This window comes from Morchella sextelata (genome assembly GCF_020137385.1).
Source record: "Morchella sextelata strain SCLS chromosome Unknown scls_7, whole genome shotgun sequence".
NCBI lineage: Eukaryota > Fungi > Ascomycota > Pezizomycetes > Pezizales > Morchellaceae > Morchella > Morchella sextelata.
In genome coordinates, this window is record NW_025408622.1 from 931,602 (window position 1) to 953,028 (window position 21,427).

The 21,427-nt window shown below is 46.3% G+C and overlaps 4 protein-coding genes across 4 annotated transcripts; 2 read left to right on the plus strand and 2 right to left on the minus strand.

Annotated features, from left to right (window-relative positions):
* Nucleotides 1–5,978: 5,978 nt before the first annotated feature.
* On the minus strand, nt 5,979–6,505 carry H6S33_011932 (uncharacterized protein; the record flags this gene model as incomplete). Its single annotated transcript, XM_044843288.1, has 3 exons — nt 5,979–6,308; nt 6,365–6,418; nt 6,500–6,505. 3 exons carry the CDS (start codon nt 6,503–6,505, stop codon nt 5,979–5,981), a joined length of 390 nt encoding a protein of 129 aa, XP_044695600.1.
* A 1,934-nt stretch (nt 6,506–8,439) lies between these two features.
* On the plus strand, nt 8,440–10,125 carry H6S33_011933 (uncharacterized protein; the record flags this gene model as incomplete). Its single annotated transcript, XM_044843289.1, has 3 exons — nt 8,440–8,501; nt 8,654–8,822; nt 8,878–10,125. 3 exons carry the CDS (start codon nt 8,440–8,442, stop codon nt 10,123–10,125), a joined length of 1,479 nt encoding a protein of 492 aa, XP_044695601.1.
* Nucleotides 10,126–14,914: 4,789 nt separating this feature from the next.
* Nucleotides 14,915–16,380, minus strand: H6S33_011934 (uncharacterized protein; the record flags this gene model as incomplete). The annotated part of the gene is made up of 3 exons (XM_044843290.1): nt 14,915–15,304; nt 15,365–15,645; nt 15,717–16,380. 3 exons carry the CDS (start codon nt 16,378–16,380, stop codon nt 14,915–14,917), a joined length of 1,335 nt encoding a protein of 444 aa, XP_044695602.1.
* Nucleotides 16,381–20,413: 4,033 nt separating this feature from the next.
* Nucleotides 20,414–21,323, plus strand: H6S33_011935 (uncharacterized protein; the record flags this gene model as incomplete). Its single annotated transcript, XM_044843291.1, has 5 exons — nt 20,414–20,428; nt 20,636–20,750; nt 20,810–20,947; nt 21,010–21,169; nt 21,239–21,323. 5 exons carry the CDS (start codon nt 20,414–20,416, stop codon nt 21,321–21,323), a joined length of 513 nt encoding a protein of 170 aa, XP_044695603.1.
* Between the last annotated feature and the right edge of the window lie 104 nt (nt 21,324–21,427).

Sequence of the window (21,427 nt, forward strand, 5' to 3'; positions counted from 1 at the left end):
ATGCACCGTTGATTCAATTACCACATCCGAAACCGTATGCCATGGAACATCAGCTACGTATATACCCCATATTCCAAAATAAGGAGCCAGCTGGCCAGGGGACTACCTCGAGATCATTCGGTGCAGCACCTTCGCGAGCCCAAACGCCTATGAGCGGGGTAGATTCCTCAAGCATCAATCTGAACCTCTATTTGAGATAATGACAGTGCCACGGCCAAACCTCTCTATCAAATACCGTCGGTCTAGGGTTACCGTACACGCCTCCCCACCTGGAAGGGGTGATAGGCATAGGGAGTTCGACCCAGATCTATTACCATCACTGCTTTCCACTGCTACCGCGTGAGAGGTGAGAAACTGCGATTTAAAATCTTAGATTGATTACTATAAGTACAGGAGTTAACAATGATTTCGATGTAGTGACGGCTTGATAATTGAGAGTTTAACTCCTCCGTAGCTGCAGGGCGTGGGCCGGCCGTTTTGGCTCTCTTTACTGGGATACAGAGACTGAAGAGTTCCAGAGCCATATACAAAACTTACCCACCTATTTCACCCGGTTCACGAACAAGGCTTTCCCACCAAAAAGAATAAAAAGTACTGTATCATCATTGAGATCATTGTTGCTCACCCTAGTTACTACTCTCACTCCTTGGTCGAGCCCAGAACGTTCCGAGACCAGACGGTGTCTGCGAGCAGTGTAATACGCTGACCACACCACTAGCTACGCTTCGAAGTTGATATTTAAGGAGCCGATGATTTACCAAGCGCACGCCATGTCACCTTTCATTACCGTCGACATCGACAACTCCACTGACCCAGCCGATAATTACCTGATCGTGATCATATCCTGTTTGCTCTACTGTCCATTTGATGATACCGAGTTCATAATTGATTTTTCTGCAGAAAAAAGAAAAATGTTTGCCGTTGAAAAGCTAACTGAACGAAGGGAAATCATAAAAAAAGAGCTCATATCCAGGGATATGTGAAACCTATCCCCTCTTCCTATCCTCTTACAAAGAAGACATCCACTCAACTCACCGCCAGATTGCAACCATACTAGAGAGTTCCTAAACGCCCCACCATAACCCGCAAAACAAAACCCAGATAACATCCTACCGCCGTTCCAGCACCCGGCAGTGTCTTAATTCCCGGCTTTCTCACAATCGATAGCCAGAACATTTCATTCTCCCAAGCAAATCCGAGGGCCTAGAGCGGGCAACAAAAGCTATATCTCGGTCTTCTTCTTCTGTGCACCAAACTGCGGTGTATCCTTCAAGACGACGAGAAAGAAAAAAATTCAGCACTCCCCTCGAGAAGGCTCACACAGATCTATCTGCCGCCATCTTCCAGAGCATGCGTACTCACCATGTACCCTATCTCCACAACTCTCTTCCAGGCGAAAAAGGCACTCATACCGCCGCACCAGTGGCCCACGAAACTTTCGCTGCCTCTGAGGTTGGTAACTTTAGTCTGATAGTAGATACTGATTGTCAGCATATATATATCAGAACGGTTGTATTGGTAACAAGCAGGTATATGTATACAGTGTTTTGTCGAGACCGACGGTTTGATGTTTGTATGTATATGAACAGAATGATGTTCAGCACTACAAGGAACCAGAGGAAGTTTGTGAGTGTTATGTGGGGGAGGTAGCGGGGTATGTTGAGTAAGGACGATAGCATGGTGGACATATTCAGGTATGTAGGTGTGTGGTTTTGAGAATTTGACGATTTGAGGAGTTGATATGAGAAAGACTGGGTTCCGCGGCTTTAAATATAAGTGGTGTGTTGCAAGTACGTACTTGAGTTATGTACTACACATTATGCTTACCTGTTCCTTTGCTCATACCGCGCGTTTCAGAGGGGCAGAGACGTTACTGCTAGACCGCGATTAAGACGCCACCCATCGCTCGCTCAGTCTACCGCAGAAGTCAAGACACAACGTTGTCAGTGCTAAGGCTCTGTGGGGAATATCTACCCTAACCAAGTTCATGGCATGACAGCTGTTGTGGCATAGCCTTACGGGCAGATTTGTGGAACTGGGGCTAAGTGTTGCAAGGATATGTGAAGACTTGATCGAGTTCTGTGGTAGATGTTTTATGTTGCCTGGATTCAAGGTTCTGATGCACGTGCGTGGAACAAGAATCCTCCCTCCCAGATGGAGTAGAATTGAGCGAATATGGCTTACATCGCGTACCCTCTCTGCTGGTCATAGAGTGCAGGCGCTTACCTTCGTCTGTTTTGCGGGCGCACGAGTGGGGTAAACGTCGCTAAGTAACTTTTATAATATTTCAAGGTTCACATGCTTTTGATAGATTTTTGTGTGTGTGTGTTTTGTAAGCTGCCGGTGGGTTACTTACTACATTACATACATCGCATGAGATGGCTTAATTGTCACACATGTTACTCAGCAGCGACGAACAACGATGTAGCACTACGAAACGATCTGGCACAGGTGTTGATAATTATAACCGCATCGCCTACTACATCTCCCCAGTCTTCAGAGACATTATATTAATGGACTAGATATATTTATTATACATACTCCGACTCTGGAGTTAGTACATGTATGTGTACATGTAGCTTGTGAACCACTCCTCACGCTATATTTATCCCGCCCTAGCATTCCAACGCTAGGAGCTGCGCCACTTCTGCTCAAAATACACTATCTACAGAAATGACCTCCCCACAGAGACATAGACCAGTCGAAAGCAAGCATTAGTTCAAAGAATGATTTCTATCAAGAGGTGACTAGAAAGATAGCGAAAGAGAGTGAGGACAGGCTCTCTTACATGACCTGTACCTACTTTTGATACAAATAAACAAGCCACAAAGTCGCAGTACATGCAGTCACGACTAAAGTGTAATGTTCCCGTATAGAGTTCTTACATCAAAAAGCTTGTTTCTGTTCAACCCGGCCCCATTTTAAATCCTTGGCACAACCCCCAAATGTGTACTCCCGAACCCTAACCCATACTTAATCCCTACAGCCACTAAAGATGAAAATAATAGGTCCTGTTGCACCCGCATATATAACCGCTAGTTAATATACATAAGTGAGAGAGCCTTCTGAACCATCAAGCAAGTTCTCCGTGCGGGCAAGCCAAATTAACTTTCAAATCAATAGTTGACCGAGTGATAATCCATGACGCAGTCTCGTGCTAGGTGTCCCATCAACGGCCAACCGCGGCTTGCTATACGGGAACGAAAGCCCAGTCAGTTCTCAAGGAACGGTAGAGCTAAGCGCCGAACACATAAGAGTAAGAATGAGGAGTATAATGCTTGATTAAAGACATGTACATGTGGTTACAGTACGATCATGTACTTGTACGTACGCACCTGACATACAAAGGCCTCCAGAGTTAACGGCTCCATATAGATCTCATTAATAACTGCAGCGAATAATGAGACCTCATTTTAACACACATTCAAGTCTCCAAAGTATATGTAAGGAGGGTCCACCAGCGAGTGATATAAGACGTTTAATCATGTTAATTCCAAATTAGAGGTTGAGGAATTAAGAAATAAAATATGAGAAAATGATATACTTGACTTTAAACGACGACATTGATGCAAACAGCTCCAACTTTGACTACTCCTTGCTTTAATACTGAGCCTTAAGTTATACTACGCATCTAACGCCCTAACCCTAAAGAAAGAACCCAAATCACTACCTAACCCTAGACCACTCCGCCGTTGCAGAACAGCTCTCTAAGTACTTGAAGTACCCGCACTACTAGTATCATCCGAACTCGAACTAGCTACGGATCCAGATCCAGATCCTGGGCCTAAGCCGGAACCACCACTAGTGCGTCTAGAACCACCGCTTGGGCTCCCTACACAACACCACCACCTGTCAGCCACGACATTTCTGTATTGACAAACCATATGACCTACCATCAGACGCCGGTGGTTTAGGCACCACCTCGATAGGCAGACGCCTTGTTGGCAAGATGACTTTAGTAAAATAGAGCATTGCCCCAGCAAGCGCAACGACGATGAGAACAGAGAGTATGATCAGCAGCGTGTGGACTGGAAGGAACGTTGAGGGGCGCATTATGGGCGCGTCGCGCTTACGATAGGTGCGGTACATATTTAAGGTAGCGGCTTTGCAGCTTTGCGGCTTTGCGGCTTTGCGGTTTTGCGGGTGGTTACTTGGGAGTATAATGGTTTTGATATTGTCGTGAATGATGCAGTTATCGATGAGCAAGTTTAGGGACAGAGAAAGTTGGAGTTACTTTTTACGGGTTGAGCTATTGTATTGTTGTTAGGGAGAAGGGTCTTACCTTATTTTTCACGGTGCTGTAGTGCTGTGAAGATGAATTCATGAAGATGCCATAGTATTCTGGAGTGAGTACAGGGATAGACTTGAGTTTTAGCCAATCAAATCCAAAGCCTTTTCAAAATATCATATGAGAGAACATTGAACAGCCATTATAAATATGATTATTACTGTATTGGGGGCCTTAACCTCCATGAGTCCCGTCCCTAAAGTTAGTCTATATAAAGATCACATGTAACTAGGACATGTACTGGTATATAGAATGGACAGTCTTCTCAAATATCTAGTATCATTCTCAATACAAGAAGATATCTCACGTTTCAGGCGGTCTTCCTAGCACTTGAAACAAATTTCAGGGTCCGTATAGGGCACAATAGCTATAGCCCTTATGAAGTATACTTATTGCCAAGGTTGATCTCTCTACGCACTACAATTTCCCATTACATTAACTCGATCACATTGTGCGAGTAAACATCGACCCGGTAAACTGAATTATTCACTCTCTTAACAGGCGGGTCATGAATTATCACTCGGATTTGATGCTGTGAGGGACCACCACCATCCGGACTAGCTAGTATCCCACATTTCTAGTGATTTATTTACTTATAATTGGCTTAAAACGTCTAACACACCAAAACATACCTTTGTTAGTCAAACCCAACAACACTGCACATACCCGACCATGATAATATGGTAGGGCAGATATCGATAAGGGCAATAACACCGCGTTGATATAGGGCACGGCGTCCTAGGCATGCAAGGGCTGGTTAGAGTGTTAGAGACTATATCTAGACGACATCGCGTCACGACGCCAGCCCATCCGTTAGCGAGAGTAGAGTAAATAGCAATTCTGTATAGGTACATCTAGGCTAGGTACTCCTATGTACCACGGTACCTTATTTAATCCAGACGGAAGTTGACCGGAGTTTCAGACAGAATTAAAGCAAGGCCCTCGACACCTTGCCATTGGGCTTTAAAAGCCATGTCCATGCACTGACTCGCTTGGAATTTAAGGTTGCTTGCTTTCTCTCTCTCTCTCAACCCCTTCTGATTCGACGCGATGGACTACATTCCTATATGTTTGGTTTATATAGAATAGCGTGACTACCTATGTCAAAGTTGTGTTACCAACAGACACCGGCGCGCCTAGATCAGGTGCTGGGCTCTAGATAGGCCTCACCCCTCCATGAGAAGCTGTTCGAGGCTTTATGATCGCCTATCTAGAAAGAACAACATATATACTACTGGAAAATTCCGGATTCTATGGTGACTCCGGACTCCGGAGCTTTGTGCATACTGGGGACCGTGATTGGGTTCGAGACAACTATGTATCCAGAAAGAAAGAAAAAACGAGCGCCCACCGGAAGGAACACCAAGGCCGCTCTTAGCAACACAGTTTTACATACGTGCTCCCGGCTCCGTTCCGACAGCATTAATATCAGATATATCGTGGTCCGATAAGTAGGCTTTCAAGATAAACAGATGGCTGAATACCAGGGTTAGGTTTATCACCAAACATCCAACAAACAGTATCATGCGGCCTCCGACATATCACATTTGACAGGTTGTTCTAGACTTTCATCAGCTGCGGATATCGTCACCAACGTGACTGACCGTTTAAAAAGTCCAGATTCACCTAGAATCGAAATACTCAAAAACCAAAGGGTGGATAATTCTTAAAAGCCCACTAGATACAATCGCTAATCAATAACATCGTTACTTGGCATTTTGGTATGCCGGCGTTCCGGTGTGAGGAAATTAGATTGATAGGTACCCAAGTCATGGACCCCAACCAAAAGAAAAGAAGTGTCTGCACAGAACACAACCACGACGAAGTGGTGGTCGCCGAAAAGGAGCTTAAGGAGGCATACAGCCGAAAGAACTCCGACCCGAGCCAAAAGATCGATTATCGAGGAGTTGGCCGCGTTGTGCAGCGTCGGATAAACAAATTGGTGTGTGGGGTCCTCTGTAGGTAGGTACACAGTAGCCATCATAATATGCAAGGTCCCGGCCGTAGCTTCTTGTGTGATCTCGGTAGGTATTTGAGATTGATTAATTTTTTTTAACCGGGAATCGACAACCTTACATCAAAATGAAGTTTCATCAGAATTGGACACATATTATTCGAAACTTCACTGGGCTTTCAAATATATCAGTCAGTACTTTACTCGAGGCACGTCACGAAGTTTGAGCAAGGAAGAGGGAGAGAGGAGTTACATACATACATGTACTTTACATTATGTGCTTAGGGACGTCCAAAATACCGCAAGAGATGAAGGCACGCTGATCAAGCGGGAGTCTAAATCATTGACTGGCGAACGAGGCGACGATTTTGGAACAATAAACAATGGGATCCAGTAAAGTGTTCGGGTCTCAACACAGGTTATAGTTATCGCGCGGTCCTGACTGGGTGTGCCCCAGTTTTTGAGGCTGAAACAGAAACTCTAAAAACGTTTATGAGCCGTGTTCCATTGAAGCGAAAGTAGGCCGATTTACCGTAAATCAACTAAAGTACAGATGCGCATACACCGTGCCTGGGTATTAACTACGTGCTGTATGTAGTTATTGGTGATGCGCGCCGCTGCGGGAACTGCGCACAATGGAAAGCACAATGGAAGTAAAAATAAAAGACTTCTTCGTCTGGTCAAATAAACACATCTTCAAACTCTGGCCCGCCACCCAGGCCAGCACCCTCAGATTTGCGGAAGGGATCTAGCGAATCGCCCCCCTGGCCCAGCCAGGAGAAACTTGACCAGTCGTTCGTCCCTGCATGTTTACTCTACATACAGTGCCAAGTGGTTTGGCGTCATGGTGAGCATTTGGGTTCGCCTATCCATGTCACCAACGTGCTCGAGGAGTACATGTATGCATGTTGGTTGGTCCACGGGTGCTTTGGCGCCTGGCTGGGGTGGTTGATAGAGCATGGAGGGCTTTTGGGCTTTTTGGAGGGGGAGGTGTTGGTTCGTGGACGAGCTGCTGCCGCAGCAACGAGGCATTAATGGAGATAAAGCAAAGGAGCTAACTGTGAGTGATAGAAAGTCTGATGTTATTTGTATATCATAAGAACAAAGAAACAAACAAACAAGAATCGCGAATCCTAAGGGGGTTAAAGCCCGGCGCTTTTGGTTCGACAGAGTTAGTCCAGTCCAGGTCCAAGGCAAGTCGCTGGGAAAGGGAGGTTGATTTGTCTTACCGAGTAGGAACCGTATCCTGGGACAGATCAGGGCTGCGAAGCCCAGGGAAATTTGAAATTTGCCTCTTGTCCTTTACTCTAGCCTCTTAATGGCTTACTGGCCTACCGACAGGGCGAGGTCGGGGTGAGGCAAAAGCAATTGCAGAACATCCTCCACACATTAACAGTAACCCCCCCCCCCCCCAAGTGACACCACCCCGTCACGAAATATCGCCCTCTACACTCTTGAGACTACTGGTTGATCGGAGTTGTTGTTGTTGCATCTTCTTGCGTTAATCTTCTACTACTCTTGCTGCTGGCCGTGCAGCTGGACCTGTCAAGCCTCTCTCACTAGCAATACTTGCTGGAGCACTTTCAGCTCCTTTAAACCAACCATCAGCCAGTTTCTGCCCCCATCCCGCCCTCCATCTGTATCATACTTCATACATCCTCACTGAACATCGCCATCAATGAAATGAAAATTCGAGTTCGTTTCTCCCCACCATATTATCTATCTTGAAATCTATACTGTCGGCTTCGATATACCCCGACTATATAGGCATCATTAACCAGTTACCTACCTGCATCCTGCATCTCGGACACCATAGATTGGAAAACAAGCCCAGACGGTTACCTGCACTATAGGCTTCTGGAACAAAGTACTTCTTCTGCTGAAGTAACGGATAGGGGCATTGAAGTTCGGAATAACTTTCTAGAGAAATAGTCTGTGGGGGTAAATTAAAGGTTTGTGCTCTCGTTACTGAATACATCTCTCTCTCTCTCTCGCACTCTTCCCCTCCCTCCATAATGGAAGTGTAGTTTCGGCTAACATTTATTTCTAGAACTCCAACAATAATCTTTAATCCCGTGCGTAGTTCCTACCGATAATATTGGCATCAACAAAAACATAAGCTCGACACAGAGTTCATCGGACAGAGCCTGTGATTAATAATTATATTGAGCCCCCTATAACCTTAAGGAGGGAAGAAATGGCAACCTCATACTTGAGAAAAGATGCGAGAAACGAAAGAGCCCTAGTTTCATTTAGAATGTTTGTTTCTCATCTCTTTATTTTATTCGATGAATTTATGATCCTTTCCATCCTATCTCTTGTTTTTTGATCTTCCTCTCCCCAACTCTCAGTCTTAATACTTTGAGTACCTACAACCCCACCATTATTTTCGCACTTCTAACAATAAGCAGAGTCCTCCCTGCAACGACAACACCACAATCTGTGCATTTGCTAGGATCATGGGATAACTTCCACACACCTATCGCCATGGAACAGGATATTCGCGTTGGTAGAGGAGTTTGGAAATACATGATTACCGACAAGGGTGGACTTGAGATGGGTTCTGAATTTACATACTATGTTAGCCTCTCCTCGGAAAGAATCTTTTTGGACGGCTCAATTAATTATTTGATAGTTTCTGCTGGATCAAAAGCGTTACATTTCAGACCCCGGCTCACCACCGGAATATACAACCGTTGATAAAAAAACAGGCCGGATTGTGTCTATCCTTCACGTACCGACTGAACTTCCACCATCGACCGCGAAACCATCCCCACCTCCGCCCTCACATGTTTATATACCTGCAACTACGAGTGTGTCTCCGGCATCCCCACTAGATGAGAGAGAGAAAACAATATCGCCAGTTGGTATTATCGGGGCCTCAATTTTTGCAGGCAGTGGAAGTAGAGGGAAGGATTTCGAGGAGCCTAGGAGAGTGCCAGAACACCCAACACATTCTCGTAACGGCTCGGGGAGCTTGAGGGATAGGATTAAGGAAAGAAGTGTTCGCCGTGTCTCTTCAATGTTCTTTGGCGGTGAAACCGATGGGCCCGCAATTGAGGAAAATCCTTCAAAGAGAAGATGGTCTCTAGTGAAAAAAACGTCAGGTTTTTTTCGTAGGAATAGGGTCGTGTCGGATGCTGGATATAAAATAACTCAAACAACTGACAAGACGGGAGAAGATGTCACACTCAACAAAATGGCACCTGCCCCTTTAGAATCTAACCACAGTGTTACAGATATTGTGGGATATTTAAGAGAAGATACATCAATTGAAGCAGCTCGGGATACACTATCACACCTCACACAACCCCCACGGGCTTACTACCATTCTCCTGTAGCAACGAACACATACGTTTCTACTATGCCTGATATACGTCCACAAATACCAAGAAGCATTTCAGACTCTAGCAAGAAAACAAACGAATCAACAATTACGTCGCCCTCAATAATAGAATCCATGTCGTCTAACTGCTCATGCAACGAAGGATCAGTTTATTCCTGCGCATGCTCTCCCATGGTTCAGTCTGCGTTTTCACCTGAGAGCTGCTCTAGTGATGACGGCGAAGAAGAAGAAGAAGAAGATGCATACGAAGTCGAGACACCTGTGGATGGCCTTGGTATCACCACTCCTTATCCTTATCAGCAGAACGAACGTGTATACCCACAATATTACAACTTCGATGAAATTTCCGGTCATGTGCCGGGTGGAAACAGAGATATCGGGACATATGCCGGCGATGTTATCCTTAATGAAGCCTCATATTCGGGGATGTCTGCCCCGAAGCCACTTGCTTGCCTACGAGAGGAGGTTGCTGGTGAATTAGCATGGAGAGACGAATTGGTTGATGAGTTGGGCTACTTGGGCGGTGTCGTGATTTAGAGGCGGGAAGGACTACCAGCCACTGTTTTCTATTTTTTTTATGATGCATCTTTTTGATGAACTTACGGACATATATATATGGCTCTTCTGAATTTTTCCCTTTATTCCTTTCCTCTCTTTCTGCTGGGACGTACTGAGATTTAGTGGCGCATATTTCCTTTTTTGTACGCTACTTCTGGCGATGTAAAAATTATGGTGTTTTTCTTTGGCTTTTTCTTTGCTATTATTGCTAGTTTACCTCGCCATACTCAGTCATTTCTTGCTTCCAAAATCATGTTTGCACAGCTTGGCTAGCTATTGTTTTGGGGGGGGCAAAGCAACATCTCACGAAAAGCATTTCTTCTAGGGGGTCATTAGAGGAGTTATATTATTCTTACGCTCTTTTCATCGTCTCTTTAGTTACCTCATTATATGGACATAGCAATATTTCCCAGGTGGGGTCGTTCCGGAATGGACTTGCTCTACGAGCATATACAATTCAGTGGTGGCTATGGGAAGAGCGTGTGTTCGGAGACAATCTTTTTTTTTTTTTTGGCGGGGTTGGAGTTTTTATATGGGGGGTTCGTCGTGAGATGATTTCCGATTAATAACGTCGATGGGATGGAAGCACAGGTCTAGTGCACAGGTGACAAGTTAACGGCGCGGCGATACGTGACCGGCATGAGCTCGATTCTACTGATCAACACATATTTGGAATCCTCGAGGAAGAAAGGGGGGGGGGGGGCAGGAGGAAACCGTTGTAATCGATGTGGACGAGGGGAGACTTAGGAAGCTATAGTGACAGCTGATGAGCTTCTGCAGACATTCGATTCTGCACGCCTGAATTGGGCCAGATAGCAACATTACACAGGCCTGAGATGAGGGAGATGAAACCAATGGGGAATGGATAACCTTAATCGTGACAGCTGAGAGACAACCTTATTTAAGCCACCAAATCGAAGCCGGCTGAGTTTCGCCCTCACATGCAGCTAGCTAGCTAGCTACGTAGGACATACATGAGAATGCGGCTCTGATGACTAACGTAGTAATGTAGTGGGGGGTGAGCTTTGTTTGGTGGTCTTTAAATTCCGACGAGGTGTGCTCAGAGCCCCTCCTAACTCACTCTCCTCGCCCCCAATCAATGAACACCCATCCACCATCCATAACACACATATTCTCTATCACCCAACCACCCACGTGCAGGAAGGAGATGGAATATCTAGGCTGTCGTTTCCAAGAGATTTATCGAAGAAGCCCGATGTCGGCGATCGAGAGGAAATGTTCTGCACTCCAGCTAGGCCAGCCTTTTGGGTAATGGGATACTCTCACAGGCTCATCCAACAATGGCCTATCGTGTTAAATTTGGACGGACCATACACTCACTTCTCACTCGACTGGTTCGCCCAGCAGGCCTAGCCGCCAACCACCAAGATTCTTAACCAGCCATTACTTTTGAGCTGTCGCCTAAAAGACCGTTACTTACCAGCGGTAACATGCAGTAAATTAATGATCTCCGTACGTACCAGTCAGACGGTGTGATTGGGATATCACATTCTCAGGCCGCACGGTGTTCCGGGTGATACTTCATGACGCGAAACCCAATAACGATACAAGGTGAGAGTTTCGAGATATATATATATATGTCTTTGGAGTTAATATCCTACACGGGCGAATACTCACTTTATTCGAAGAAGAGGCTGCCGTTCGGCGCAAAAGCTTCTCTGGATAGGTAAGCTCTTTTCTCCGCGGAGGAAAGAGTCTGGCCTATGAAGAGAGTGCGAATTGTCTCTGCTCTCCAGCGGTGTCTTGTTTTACTCTCTTGTAATATAGCGATCGGTAGCTACGTACTCTAGATAGAAACCATAAAATATGCACATTAATCGCGATCGTATAGCGGAAGGAAAATTATCACTCGTCACATATGGCGTGACAGCGATGGAAGGGGACGCTTAGGGGCAGTTAACAATAAGGCCAACGACGTTTCATCCTCAGAGCCATTCGCTCTTTACCAAGAAACCACCTTTGAAGCTCCTTGACTCGCTGGGCTGGTCATATATGTATGTAGTGTTTCATCCGATATGTGGATTAGCAGCAGTAGATGCGATGCAAAGAATAAAGCGGATTGAAGCATGGCATGAAGAAGAAAGGACCTGCATGAGCAATCAGCCCCTGCCGCATCCGGCACCTGAAGGTTTCAGCACTTTCTCTACACTTTCGAATAAACCTGTTTTTGAAGGGCGATGCCTAAAAAAAGACCTCACAAACACCTTTACGACTATGTTACCGGCCGAGACCCCATCCGACCCACCCAACCATCACAACCCATCACTCGGGGGAGCCGGCTCTAGCCACATTATACGCGGGCACCCGCACGCACCACTACGGGCCGCCGCACCCGCACCCGCACCCGCACAAACCCAACATCACCCCACCACCGACCCGCACAAACACCCGAACCACACCCACACCAAAACAGGAAACCACCGCGCCGATCGCCGCCACCCGCCGCGTGTAATGTCGGAGCGCGCTACCGTGATCTGACGACCGCGGGGGACGCCCCTATCGAGGCCGCGCGTGTAACGACAGTCGCATTCCCCGCGCCGTCTAGCTACACCGTTAACTGGGGAGAACCTCCCAGCCAGCCGGTAGTTGGTGAACGGTGTGGTAAAGGGATAATTAAGGGGGAGCTCAAGGGGTTGTTGCATTGCATCGATATCTCTGCCCCTGATGCTCTCTTATCGAGCCCTTGGTATTTACACATGATAACCACCCCACTGACCACTGACCACTGACCACTGACCACTGACCTCCCCCCTTACCCTTACCCCGGATCTACATCGACACATCGACACACGTACGGCGCTCGTGAGCCATGAGGTCAAGGAGTACATACTGTAGGCACAGAAACCGTGCAATGAACTGCTCTCGAGCTCGAGCTACAAGTGACTCGCGCGCGCGCGCGGGCGGTGATGTGATGTCGACTTAATTGCTCCTATCGATATCGCCCACCCACCAACCCCGCTCGAGCCCGAGCTCCCGTGGTTTGGTATGGTATGGTATGGTATGGTGTGGGGGTGTTCAGATAGCCTCATCCATCGCTCCCACGAAGCAGACGCAAAAACAGAAGAGTAGGAGTAGCTAGCTAGGAATGCTAGGAGAATTGCGAGGAGGCCCGTGAGCCAGGAACATATCATATCACCCCACTCCTCTACCCCCCCCCCCCAGTGGCCTGACCGCATCAATACATACAGTATCCGGTAGAATTATTGCGAAAGTCAGAACTAAAAGGGTGGGTTTCTTGGCCCGTGCTCACTGCAAAAATTCCTTTGAGGGCCAATGGGACTATCGGGTCACGGAAAACCCACTTTCGCATTAATTCTACCAGAATCTGTACAATCCTTATCAGGGCACCACCTACACACATACACGTCCGATATCTCCATAAGTACCGTTAATTCTCGAGAAACCCACTATCCCCGCTTCGCTAAGTCTTAATTCCGGGTGATAAAAAGTACATACATATATGCATCTGCACGAATCCGTGAAGTTCGATACGCCAATTCGCCTTGGTTCGGACCTACCACATACAAATATGGGGATAATGGATTATTCGAGAATTAACGGTATCTACATTTGCGGAAATTTTTCCACATCTCCCCTCCCCCCCCTTTTTCGACACGGGAACGAGTGCTAGTCTGTGACGCGATATATATAACTTTTGTTATTTCTTCATACATAGCTATAGCTAGAATTACAGACCTGCTGTAACTAATTGATTGACCGTTGGTTTTGGTCCGCACAGACATCATACTTCAGATCAGACAACATGCACACGCTTCCACGATATCATCCCCCCCAAAGCAACCTGAGAAGATCCCAAACACACTCTTCACCGAATGTGCGGATTGTACATAGACATGGCGGAAACAGGAAAGGAAAAAAACGATAAAACCCCCACTGTGCAGCGTGAGCTCAGTTATACAACATATATATATATATATATATATATGGCGTCAACATCGAGTACAGCTCCCCGCTCCTCCCCCACTCCCCACTCTGGCTACAAGTAACGTCCGTACTGTTGATCATGATCTACGTATTAACAGCCCGAGCTGCACTCGGACTCGGCGAGAAGATAGAATAATAACAAAAAAAAAGAAAAAAAAAGAAAAAAACGGAAAAAAAGGTCCCCCCTAAAAACTCAATATGAAAGAAAAAGCAATTGAAAATCACAAAAAAACTGTTATAATCCAATTACACCGAAACGTATTTGTTCCGTCCCAATAAACCCCCTCTCCACTCCCACCCCTCCCACCCCCACCGGATTCACCCCGGCCACGAACCTTTCCAGGAACCACTAGAGGTCCTTTTTTTTCACCCACGTTACTGGACCTGGACATTCCGCTTTCCCTTCCTTTCCTGCAACATTATGCTTATTCGTACGTACCCGATGTCCCATTTCCGTGCCCCGTGCCCGTCCAACATTCAAAGAAAGAAAAAGAGGAAGAAAAAAAAAAAAAAGAATAGAAATCAAAAATCAAAACCCCAACCAAACCCAAAGCCCAGTGTTTCACACATTCAGCAAACAATACAAGACAACGAACAAGGAAACGACAACGGCAAGAAGAGAGCCATAGGAGGGGGAAAGGGGGAAAAAAGAATAAATGATAAAGGTTAGAAGTTAGAATTGTAAAGTATAGATAAATGAGGCCACAGCGCAAAAAGAAGATAGAAACGGATAAGAAAGAAAAAAAAAACCAAGAGCAATACTCTTCACAATATAAAAGAGACACAAAGAAGTCAGAATACATTACCACGCCTCGCCATCATTCCACCGATCTCTTCGCTCTCGCTCCATCTGTGCCTCCACTTCTCGCTCCTCTCGATCCTCCTCATATAGTACATTGGCGCCCTCGTCCTCAAGGATTTGTCGCCTGGATTCCTCAGCTTGCATTCCCGGCTTTCCGTTGGGTATTCTTGGCTTCAGTCCACCGTTCGTGTAGCCGTTCGTACTTCCGTTGGCGTAAGATGATGACGAGCCGTTTGTCATCTTCGACATTTCGTCTTTCAGCCCATCTCTTGATAATGCTGTTGCCGCCCTTTCGCGAGATGCTTGGTATCGTGATGAAACGTCGCCGCCTGTCCATTGGGTTCCGAGCCAGCGGTCCCAGCAAATAAAGAATGGTTGCGAGAAGTTTGTCTATAGATTATCAGCAATTTGTCGAATCATATGGCGGGCTTGCAAGAGGAGTAAACGGACCTTGATGCCCCAGCCTTGGTGGTGAATATCATGGTAACTGGCATTATTCCAGAAAATGTACTGCAGGGGGTCGAACGGGAGGGAGTATCCGCAGTGATCATCGACCGTCTTCATGGTCGAAAATGTGAAGAAAAACACGCCACCACGCACTTTCAAACCAGACATCTTGAAAGCAATACCGGCACCGAGTGTGTCCATCAGAAGACCCTCGAATGGATGGTTGTAGAGCGCACCAAACGCGTAAGGCACATAAAGGCGGTGGTGTCGTGAGTGGAATGTTTCTAATTCCAAATTAGTTTCAAACGAAACGAGGCAGATCGACGATAAAAAGCTAATAAAGGGTGCAACTCACTGTAGAGCCATTTCGACTCGTGCATGAGCCTGTGCAAGAAATATTGCCATGTGTCGAGGACAAAGATGGCAAACCACATGCGGGCAGCAGGGAAGATGTACCAGTACGCGATCTCGACAAGTTTGTATCTCCAATTCCCGTTATCTGTCGGCTCCAGTCCCATAAATTGTACCGCGCCTTCCAAGAGATTGTCCCCTCCGATAGCTGTGATCCCCGCAATAACCTTCTGCTCCAATCCGGCTGTGTTGATTCCGACCATCTGGAGAACACCAGTAACCCATCGCTCTGTTTGCAAGAACTTTGAGTACAAGTTCAAGATCTCCCACCACTCGCCTCCCCTCATTTCAATTCCTTCAGACAAGCTGATTACCCAGCCAACAACTGATTGGATAATCTGCTGTAATATCACATCTCGCATGACCTCGCCTCGGGATACATGATTCCGTTTCAGTACCTCTGCGGGTGTGTGTAATCGGTATTTGGAAAGGAGGTCATAGGAGTCCATAAAATGAAAGATCATGGACAAACACCAGTAGGCGACTACTGGGGAGACGAGTAGTAGGACCGCATCCGTGATTGGAGGTATCAGCGGAGGAAGTGGTGTGAGTGTTGAAAGCGGAGGAGGAGGGGGGAGAATTGGGGGATTTATTATTGTTGCGTTCATTGAAAAGGTTGTTGTGACGCCACTGACGCCGTATGTTTATTGTAACTGGGCTGGAGTTTTTATGGTAGCGATCCTAATGATACTGGCAAAGCGATGGTTCCTGAGCTGGTGAGTGGTTGGGGGTTGGTTGACAGATCTGGTGGAGGCGGCAACGCAAGGCAAAGAAGGAACAGAGTTGTATTTATGCAGAGGGATTTTGGGGGGGGAGGGGGAGAGGGTGGTGTGGGATGTTGTATGTGGTACTTTAGTAGCAATACTGGTATTGAATTATGTATGTAGTAGGTATTTATGTAGATTCCCAAAGTACGGATCGGAATTGAGGTAGTTGTGGAGTGTTGTATGGGAGAATTCGAGTGCGAAAGTGGATGTCAGGATTGGGGTCGGAGTTGCAATGAGAGGGAGAGTGAGAGAGGCCGTGCTGGGTAGAAAAAGGAAACCTATTCAAGCTGGCTCAACGACAGAGTTTCTTGTCCTCCGGTAATACGAGAAGGAGAGGAAGTCGCGTGAGAGTGGCGACAACAAGAGGTGAGGTGAACGAAAGATGGGAGTTTGGGAGATTGCATCCGTCGTGGAAAGTCGACGAGGTGGGTGAGAGAGAGTGAGTGAGCCTGCAGCCGCCCATTCCATTCACACTCACACTTTCCCCCCAAACGCCCGACTAACTTACATATCACCCATCCCTCCACCGGATTTGCAACATCCGCCCCCGGTTGTCTGATCATCCGATAACAGAGTCAATGGTTTGAAAGTGTGAATAACCACATGTGAACATACATGTTGTAGGCGCATCCTCCCCTGAGAAAATTTTATAAGCTTACTTAAAATCTGGTTTCAATCCTTCACAAGGTCTCTTTCAGGCCTTGCCAGTGAAGCTTGTCTGTTCTCCCCCCCTCCCCCAAGATCAATCCCGCTCCCAGCTACATAACTCATGTCTTCCCACCCTTCTCAATAATTGACTGCGCTCTGCGCCGTCGCGCTCCGTTTCAATCTCAATTTGCAGTTGCGCCTAGGTTGCCCGGCCTTTCCGGGACCCCCGTCAAGACTCAAAAGGGCCTCGAACACCTGGTAGGGGGGTGGTTGCAGAAAAAAACCGTGATTCTAGGCATTCTTGACCCGCTTGCTAAGCCTTAACTCCAGGTACACAAATGTACCGGTACCTAGCTGACGTCACCAGTCACCACACACCGTTACAGCTTGAGTCACCCATATTTTTACACAACACCTGTAATCTCGCCAAGAAGCATCACGGTTTCAAGCTCGAGCCTTGGGACCTACAAGGTACAGCATATTATTACATCCGGCACATCTTCGTGACCTCTTCTGACGCCAGACGAATCTGACCTGCCAAAGAAAACCCTCAGGAAGCTTTGCTTCTAGCCTCTCGGGGTTCGAGATCCGCGTTCAAGGCGCTTTATGCATTCGGTATTCAACCCGATTCAGTCCCAGCCCATGGGAAATAGGTAAGCTACAGACAATACCGTGGGTATCTTACCTACAACTCCTTGATGGAAAGGCTCTCCTTGGTCGTCGCTCCGGGAATACACCGAGAACATCTTACATGGCCGATCCTCAAAATCGTGGAGTGGAAAGCAATGGATATCGATTTCGGTACCAGCATCCCCTCTTCACATCCAAGTATCAGCTCGACACGTAACCGGATACAGTCTGGTGCGGCTAATACTCGAGCGCCCAGTCAACAATTACTTATCATACGTGTTGAACGCGAAACAACGGTACTGGGGGTATCAGGGTAGGACCGTGTCGAAAGGTCGCCGACGGCATTCATCGGGGAAAAACAAAATGAATCGTCGTGGGTGACGTCGGGCAACCGACAAAAAATAAGTAAAAATAAAAAAAATAAAACAACGCAAACGCACTTTCTGCTCGCTATGCTCGAGTCCGGTTGGACCCCGTCAAAAGTACGCGGCCTCCGACATTCCCGGATCCGTTCGGCTTCCCGCCTTCCGTGCGCTATACATAAATATCAACCCCCGCCGAAAAACTCCGTTTTTCTCTGCGGCATTTTCAATATGCCATCCGGCCATGGCGTAAACTGTGCACTCGTATCGCATTTTCGAAGAACGGACAATGTGCATTTGCGGGAATGTAGGAATTACCGCAAACCTGGGGTAATATGCAGTCATGGGACTATGTACGGATGTTAATCAGTCGGCGGAGTCATCTACATAGGTATGTAATCAAAAAATACGAAATGGTAGGGCGGAGGGTGGAGTGCCAGTTCCAGTTCCAGTGTTTCGTGTTTACCACACTCCTTAATCTATCCGTCAAAAATAAAATAAAAACCATTCTCTGATCTTGTACATATCGCTTATGTAGTATATATTATGAGAGAGAGTACTGATACTCCGGTCTGTATGCAACGTTACTCCAAATAACTCTACTCTACGCGAGTATGAAATACTCGGTACCTCAGCAGACAAAGTTTATGCGTGTGACGAGAGAGGGGGGCGATGACAGAAGCTTAAGTATCGATAACGTTTGTGTCCAGCGTTTCGGTTTGACATCTCCGAATATAAAGTACACGCACCTAGCTACCCTAATTTGGCACCCTTGGATGTGCATACACCTAAAGCGTTGTTGACCTTTGAGGTGTATGTCTAAAGGAACCTCTGCTTCGTGCCTACTGTAGCTGCGATTTGACTACCGGTACTAAGAACCCAAGTATCGCACTAGGTAGAAATTGCGCCTCTCTTGCGGTCCAGCTTCACATGCGGTCACTCAGCCCCCAGTGAATTTCTCCTTCGTTGGTGTATTTGTAATCGATCTACCCAGTCTAGTAAAACTTTTACCGATGTCAAAGTCAATTAAAGTTACGCCGAGGTCCGATGCTAGCGAGCCGTGCCCTAAGTTCGATAAATATATCATGACTAAGAAGTGCCCTAGAAGGAGAAAAATTTCCGGAGAGAAATGCCGGAAATGACCAAATTGACAACTTCTAATATCCTAGTGAACTTCACGCCCTCAAAAAGGCTGGGTTTAATGGAATGACTTGAACCACTTCGTGTCCGGGTTTAAATGCCATAGTAGTACTCCATAGAGTGTGATTCTTCCAAATAGTAGGTAATGCTCATCCATAGGGTTATCATCCAACACAAGGTTGAATAGTTAAATAGCGGATCCAGAATAGAAGATGCTTCTTATCGCTAAACCGATAAGCTTTACTGCAACAAAAGTTCGCATGAATTGGATCCCCAAGATTTCTTCGAAGCCCGTACAAACCAACATAAGTTACTACTAGCCCGTCACAAAGAGTGCATGGGTTGTCCAAGAAGGTTTCCTTGCCGATATTTCCTTGACCAATCTGAAATTATCGACCAAAAAGTGATCCCCAGGCTTCGAGATTTGGACCTCGTTGTCACTCTAGAAATGTGCTAGACCTTGACCAAACCAATTTATTAGGGATGTAAGATACACGTGTAATCGTGCATATATCGTATGTAGGTAAATTGGGAATTAACTGTTATCACCCAGCGCTCATAGAGTTTCGTTGCTCCACGAGGTAGATTAGACAAACCCTAACCCACCAACGCAAGTGATCGAGAATCGAAACTGGGCTGCAGCTGAATGAAGCTACTAATCTAGCCTGGGCCAAGAACGTGAAGAGATCCACGTGTTGGCATCTTATTTTCAGCAAGCTGTGGCGGTTGACGGCGAGTCCAGGGATGCCCAAACGGTGCGAATATCGAAATCCTTCATTGGCTCATCAACTGTCAGATAACTGTCGGTAGAGAAGATGTGTTGGTTGACAGTTTTGTTTCAAGATGTGAAGTTAGAGAAAGGAAACGTCTGAGATCTGATACTCTACTGAGGTGTTGGTCTGCGCCAAGCGTCCTGATCTTGCCCGATATAGCAGTCCGCTGCCAAGAATTGTGCTAATCGAATTAAGCTCGCACAAAAAAGTTGCCCCTCCCCCACCTCAACCCTTATTTTCACCATCGCCCGCTCCACCTCTCTTCCTTGTTCCATTCTCTACGGCCTTTTTCAATCCACGAAATAAACAAAACCAGAAAAAATGATCATTTACAAGGTTAGTGATATTAATGTTTCTTAATTAAAACATATCTTCTCATGGCCTTTTTTTTTGTATATGATGCGGGGTCAATACAAGAGGTGGGGTAAATCTGGATTAAGGGGATAGTCCTGGAATATCGAATCTCCGGATAGATATTGCTATCATACTTGGCTTTATGAGTTACCAAAGGTCCTTTCAACGGTTGCTGACCTCCTCATGTAGGACATTATCTCCGGCGACGAGATGATCTCGGACGCTTTCGATATGAAGGAGGTGGACGACATTGTTTATGAAGTGAACTGCACCATGGTCACAATCAAGAAGGGTGCCGATGTTGGTATGTTACAAATCATGTTTCCCGAATACTCTTCCCCGATGCTAACATTATGAACATAGATATCGGTGCCAACGCTTCTGCTGAGGAAGCTGCGGATGATCTTGAGGAAGGCAGTGAGACTGTCAACAATGTTTGCCATTCTTTCCGTCTCCAATCAACTAGCTTTGACAAGAAGACCTACCTCACCCACCTTAAGAGTTCGTGATGTATATTTCTCCAGGCTGCATTTCAATTGAGCTAATTCTGTTTTATTTAATAGCATACATGAAGACTGTCAAGGCCAAGCTCGTCGAGAAAGGCGCCCCTGCTGAGGAAGTTTCCTGTTTCGAGAAGGGTGCCCAGGCATTTGCCAAGAAGATTGTTGCCAACTTCAAGGACTACGAGTTCCTTATTGGTGAGAGCATGGACATCAACGGAATGTATGTTATCAATTTTCTTTCTTGCCTTGATACGTTCTGCAATGAACAAGCCTGCTGACGTAAAAACAGGGTCGCTCTTCTTAACTACCGAGAGGACGGATCTACTCCTTTCATTACTTTCTGGAAGCACGGAATGGTGGAGGAGAAGGTTTAAATTGCGCTGCTATATTTTATTTTTCTGGCAGGAACATATTACCAATCTTGTGTAATTCGGAGTTGGATCAAAAAAAAAAAAGATTTCACAAACTTCATTGAATA